General features: G+C 30.2%; 1 protein-coding gene across 1 annotated transcript; it reads left to right on the forward strand.

Annotated features, from left to right (window-relative positions):
• Positions 1 to 3,566: 3,566 nt before the first annotated feature.
• Positions 3,567 to 5,618, forward strand: LOC112600349 (cilia- and flagella-associated protein 20-like). The gene is made up of 3 exons (XM_025347546.1): positions 3,567 to 3,650; positions 4,700 to 4,891; positions 5,259 to 5,618. The coding sequence occupies exons 1-3, from the start codon at positions 3,567 to 3,569 to the stop codon at positions 5,616 to 5,618; spliced, it is 636 nt and encodes a 211-aa protein (XP_025203331.1).
• The last annotated feature ends 694 nt before the right edge of the window (positions 5,619 to 6,312 follow it).

The following is a 6,312-nucleotide window of genomic DNA, read 5'->3' on the forward strand; positions in this document are numbered from 1 at the left end:
GTGTGTGTGTGTGTGTGTGTGTGTGTGTGTGTGTGTGTGTGTGTGTGCGCGCGCGTGTGTGTGTATGATAAGTAGTTGATAAAATGTTTCGATTTTCAAGAATAGAAGATGGTAATAATAAATGGTTAATTGTTTTAATAATATTTTTTTCAAAAATAAGTTAAGAATACATAACTATTCAATAAATTTTTAATAATAGAGTCATATAATATTTATGATTATTAATTGAAAACAATTACGAGTATTATACAAATTTTACAAGATAAAACTTTGATTTTTTTCTCCTTCGTCGCATATATTACTTTATTATTATTGTTATTATAAACTTAAGTCTATTCTGTAACAACTCTCTTAAGTGATACATAAAAATTATTTTTTATAACGTGAATGAAAAGATTCGTTGGAATATGAATTTGTACTTCGAATTTAAGTTTCAGAATTTTATACTTGAAATTCCTGTAAATGAAAGATGAATTACATTATCATAAAAATGAATATCAAAAATATTAATGAATTTAGTATACGGTCCAATGGCGTTTTTATAAAAAGAACGGAAAAAGTTGCAGCTTTTTAAAAATGTTTGTAATACAATTGTATATTATATAATATAATTAATGCATATTCAACAAACATAGTTCATAGTCACACATTACATATGTATAAATGGTATAGTATACTTATAAACTAATTAAAATTTAAAAGTTTAAAAGTTAAATGATTACGTTTAGGTAATAGGTACATTTCTATATTAATTATATTATAATTTGTTGCTTTCATAAATGTGGTTAAAATTATCTTTCCAGTTTTAATTATCTCTTAAAACAAAATAAAATCGTTAATATTAATGCGTAATCATTTTTAAAATATAGTACCTTATTTAAAATATATAATTTTTTTTTTGTCAATAATATGTATATCATAAGAATCTATCACGTAAACCAACCATTGTTTCTGTAAACTAAACATATTGTTGTAGACAATGTGTATTGTGTTGTATCACTCGTTCCTGGAAATTATCGATTGAACTACGCGAGTTTTCGAGCAAATATGATTTGTTCGCCTGAAGTGTCATTGTATAATAGGTACCTACCTAATATTCACTATCATCAGGCGGCGGCTGATGACCTCGGCTTGCTAGCAATCAATTAACATAAGTAGTTCGCGTTTTATTGGCAGAATATGGTGGTGGCAGCTGTTCGGTCCACCTCCATTTTTGCGGTTTTAAACGTTAATATGCTAAATTATAACCTCAGTAAATCGTCACAGAACCTAAAAAGTTTGCACGCATATAGCACCGCGTGGTATACCGATATAGATGTATTTATAGTTTATTCCTGTCGCAGTATTTGAGGGAAAACTATTTCGAAATCATCAAACTACACCATAGAATTATAATGCTCTTATGTACTATAGTACAATAATAGAATTATAATATTATGATTTTATCGGTCGTGTAAAATCCATAAAAATATTTAAAACTAATACGCCTTCAATTCGTTTGTTTGATAAAGACGTCTTCGAATTCAAAAACGTAATTTATATCGTAGTTTGACGTACACCCTATTCACTATACAAGTCACGAAATACACACTTACATAGACGCGTCAATAATATCTACATTGTGTATAAATTTATAATGTATATACTTAATTACTATGTATAATGATGAATTTAACTTGATATTTTAGACCTTGTTTTTATTTATTTTTTTTTTTTCAAACACATTATATTATATGTCTATACAATACTCGTATTCTCCGTACGCACTGTACACATCAAAATGTACAATACATCATGTATGTATTATAGATATTAAATTATTATTTATTATATTGCTGTCATATTAAATATTAGAGTACATTCTCTACCTATATTGATAATTCGGTAAGAATTCATAAACCACCTGTTATGTATGCTTTATAACAATGTTCAAGGTCCGTTTTTAAAAGAAACAATGAGACGAAGGTCACTATATTTATACAAAAAAAAATATTGATAAACTTCGTTTAAATGTTTTACATTTAAATTATTAACTAAGTAGTTACAAGAAAAAAAAATTGCAGAAAATGTTTATATTCATTCGTTGATTTTGATTAAAGTGCACTTTATCATTCCACTCATCGCTCATATAGGCGTAGATAGAATACAATACATATGACTACTAGTTAGTAGTTGCGTTCGAATTAGCGTAGTTTTGCGAGGTTTTACAAGGCCCTGGGCATCATTAGAATTCGAAGTCCTTGGACTTACAGTATAATATTAAAATCCATAAGCACACTAGAATAGCGGCTTTCAATTTTTTCATAGGTACTCGAGTACCACCTGCCTATTACGAAAATGTCTACGTATTTGATCTAATGACCTCTTGTTATCAACAAATGTATACGTTTTTCACATGTAAAAGGTTAGAAGGGAGTACTTATCTAAATAGCTACGAGATTTAACACTTAATTACAGTTTATTAATAATATCAGTATACCTATCAGCTATTCAAAAATTAATAAGGTTGTTTGTTATGTTATTCTAAGAATAATCGGTTTGTTGTAAAAACATTTTTTTTTTTTTTTATTACTTTGCAAACATTGATATTATCTGAAACATATTTAAACTCTAAGTTATTGCTAAAATGTTTGGAAATATTTTTATTTAAAAAATATAATATTACTCGTATATAATTATTTATATGTGAAGCCTTGGGCGAGTACTCCGTTTGCTCTGTACTTGGGACGGCTCTGATTCAAATATACCAACAATTCGAGCTGGTATGAGGTATAATGTTTAAGTACCTACAACATAAATCAACATGCTTAGTTCTAAAATATCCATTATAGTTTTACCTAGTAAATACTACGTCATAAGTCGTACTGCTTTCCGACGAGTATCCCATAATATATGAATACAATTAAAACATATTAATATACACTGTAAAATTTGTTAGTTGTTACATACTTTATATATAATACACAATAAACACATCTGAATTATTACGAATATACTAAAATGACACACGGCAGTTAGTTCGATATAAACCATCAACACAAGCGAACTCAACAATACAGTTATTAACAGCCATCTTCCACTTAGTAACGACGTAACGTATAATTGTTTTAACTTTTAAATACAATAATTATTATAGGTATAAAAATCAAACATGTCAAACCTCTAATATAGTGTTCTAACACCCCGCTACGAAAATATTTATCCATAAAGATTAGAAAACCATCTCTGGATAACTAATATTGTAATAATAGGTTCCCTGATCACGTTACAATAAATATTATTCAAAACCACGAAATTTTGTCGAAATTCTCTGAGTTCTATTAGTCATTTATTGAACTTTTTAAGCCTATCGATCATACTTGTACTGCTGGAGCAGTAAGGTAAAAAATATATAATAGATAATATTTTGTATTTTGTTCCAAATAAATATCTACGCACGTAGCAACGAACATAATAATAAGGTGTTTTATCTTTTATTTGTGTTTGTGAATTGTATTCCGTCCAAATACCTCAGAATTAAGGTCCAATAATCACATCAGAAACTATAGTTGTGCCTGTAAAGAATAATGTTTCAGACGAAATTCCAAGAGCCATTATTCACCGCCTACTATAGCGTCGGTAGTCATCCGCTGGATAATTGGGCAGTTCAGGTGCGTACATAGATCCGTCCGATAAAACTGCACACATTTTATATTATACGAATCGTTTACTAAGTAAAATGCAATAGATAGTTAGTTCAAATTAAATATATTTAATCACGCGCATATTATATAAAAAAAGTGGATTTCAAAGGAAAAACATGTTTGTTAAGTATAATCCGATAAACTATAATGAAATATTAACTAAACGGTGAAATTTATAAAATTTCACAACAACTTTACTATAATAATAATATATAGGTATAGTTACATTAATATACACACTGAAGGTCTGGATCGCATATTATCAATAGATTAACATCCTTCTTAAGTGTATAGAATTATTTTTAATTTATTACAGAAAGTACTTTGTACTTTTGTACTTGTATATTTTTCTTTAAATAATGATAATAATAAAAAATTTAAAACGAAATAAGTATAATTTGTTTTAAAATTATGTCAGCATATTGTTTGTTTTATTTTTTTGGTCCACACGCATTATTGAAAATAACCTAATGCATTCACTCAAACATTTTTTTTTTTATGTTTTTAAGCTATCTTAAAGTAAAATAATTTATAATAAAAACTATAGAGAATAATATTTTTGAGTGTATGATATATTGCAGGCGTGTATCCATAAAACTTTTATAGGGATGGGGTCAAACACACTTATTAATGTTTATCTACTTATATAACGTATGTATGTATAATATAGTCGATTCACGATAATTCGAAGTGGGCGGGACTTTTGAAAAATTTCGAATTTCCTAGAAGTTGGAAGTATTGAGGGAGCAAAAAGAAAATTCGAATTACTGAGAGTTAAGCAAAATTTAAAACCGATATGTCAAATCCTTAAAAATATTATCCTATATAGTATTTGTAATAGGTAGTTTCATTCTTATATTATAAAAAAACCACAAAAAAAAATATTATATTATCTAGGTTTGTAAACGCGTGTGGGTGTAAGAGAGAGATATCAAATATTGCGCTACATTTTTTAATAACCTAACTTGATCATTGTTTCGTATAATCTGTACACTCGTTACATTTGGATATTTTAGTGCAAAGAAGGAGAAATGCAACATGTCTTAGACGACGTAATGAAGTCTAATGTGCTCCAAATACAGTCGCCAAACGTGAACGCCTGTTATATAACCTGTCCGTTGAATTCCAAAGGTTCTTTGGGTGTTCGGTTGCCGTTTGTAACGTTGATGGTGAAAAACCTCAATCAATTTTTTACATTTGAAATCACGGTATTTAAATGAATATTATTATTTTTTTATTGTCACGTCCAATAACCCTTGACTAGAATTTAATATGTCATAAATATTATTATTGTAGCATAATATGTGCATCCCATCACAGATTAATATATATTTTATTAAATTTAACTATACATAAGGTTTACATTAAACAGTTTTATAAAATGCAAACAATTCCCAATAATATTTAAAAAGCCAAAATTAACTTTAAAATTGAATCTAAGACTTGCCACGGAAATGGAAAATCTTTTAAAAATTTTATTTCCAATAATAATGTACTTCGACTGACAAACGTTGCGTTTGTTTTCTATACCGTTTAACGCCCCTCCTCGTTATCATCGTTGTTACGCCTAAACAGATTTTGGACAACGAAAACATTCGCCGACGTTTGCGTGTGAGCAACTACCATACGTCCAAAAAGCTGAGCATGTTCATATATACGATGCCGATTTGTATGAGCGAGGGTTGGAACCAACTGAACTTAAATTTGGCAGATATCGTAAGGCACTCATTCAAGACGACTTACGTGGAGACGGTTCGCGTACAACTGCACGCAAACTGTCGTTTGAGGAGGATTTATTTTAGTGACCAGCCGTACAAGGACGATCAGCTGCCGAACGTTTACAGGATGTACGGGACCAAGAACGTGCGAGAAAAACCGAAAAGCACGCAGAAGAAAAAAACGGCAGCCGTCAACAAGAAATCAATAGGCGATTAGCTGTAGGGTATGTAGATCATAAATTGAATATCATCGTACGAATGAACGTCCGACCGTGTCGAAAATGCCTTGTTCGTATCTGCGACTACGACGGATGCTTGCATTGATATTATTTAGTATTGTGTTTCAAACAAACGCTAATTGTTATTTTATCATAATAATAATAATGTATAAATAAATGAATAAATTATAACGTAATATTGTGTCTGCAACACCTTACGAGTTCTACAGTTAACGCCCTTAACGGTATTGCACTATTGCATACCTAATGCATGCTCATCGTGTAAACATGTATGTATATATTTACACCGTTTGCCTGGTTTTTCGGTGTTTTATTTTAAGACCAAGTGTTTGGGACCACCAGCATCAAACATGGCGTCTGATACGACCGTCGTGACCCATCGGACGTGTTCATATTTTTCATAATAATATTATTTTATTTACAACGTTGACTCGTTGACTGTCGTCAGTCACGTAAGTAACACTTGCTCGCCGTTCGCATTTCGTCAGTCGTTCGTTCGGCTTCGGCGCTCCTCGTTCGTATTATCATAATAGCGTTAAAGTTTAATAATCTAGCCTCGACTGCTTTGCAATCACGAATTCGCAAATAACAACAATATCGATCTGACCGTTTCTACTCCATTTCGTCACCGCGCAGCTGGCGCATCTCGCCTAAGTTTTATGACAGTTCGCC

Source organism: Melanaphis sacchari, unplaced genomic scaffold, assembly GCF_002803265.2.
Source record: "Melanaphis sacchari strain LSU unplaced genomic scaffold, SCAv2.0 Contig63_pilon_pilon, whole genome shotgun sequence".
NCBI lineage: Eukaryota > Metazoa > Arthropoda > Insecta > Hemiptera > Aphididae > Melanaphis > Melanaphis sacchari.

What these genes read in the sequence shown, in the direction of transcription:
- LOC112600349 (XM_025347546.1), top strand. Translation starts at nt 3,567, where the DNA reads ATGTTTCAGACGAAATTCCAAGAGCCATTATTCACCGCCTACTATAGC. An exon ending in TGGATAATTGGGCAGTTCAG is followed by an intron (nt 3,651 to 4,699) that starts GTGCGTACATAG and finishes TGGATATTTTAG; the next exon opens with TGCAAAGAAGGAGAAATGCA. An exon ending in TTTTTACATTTGAAATCACG is followed by an intron (nt 4,892 to 5,258) that starts GTATTTAAATGA and finishes ACGCCTAAACAG; the next exon opens with ATTTTGGACAACGAAAACAT.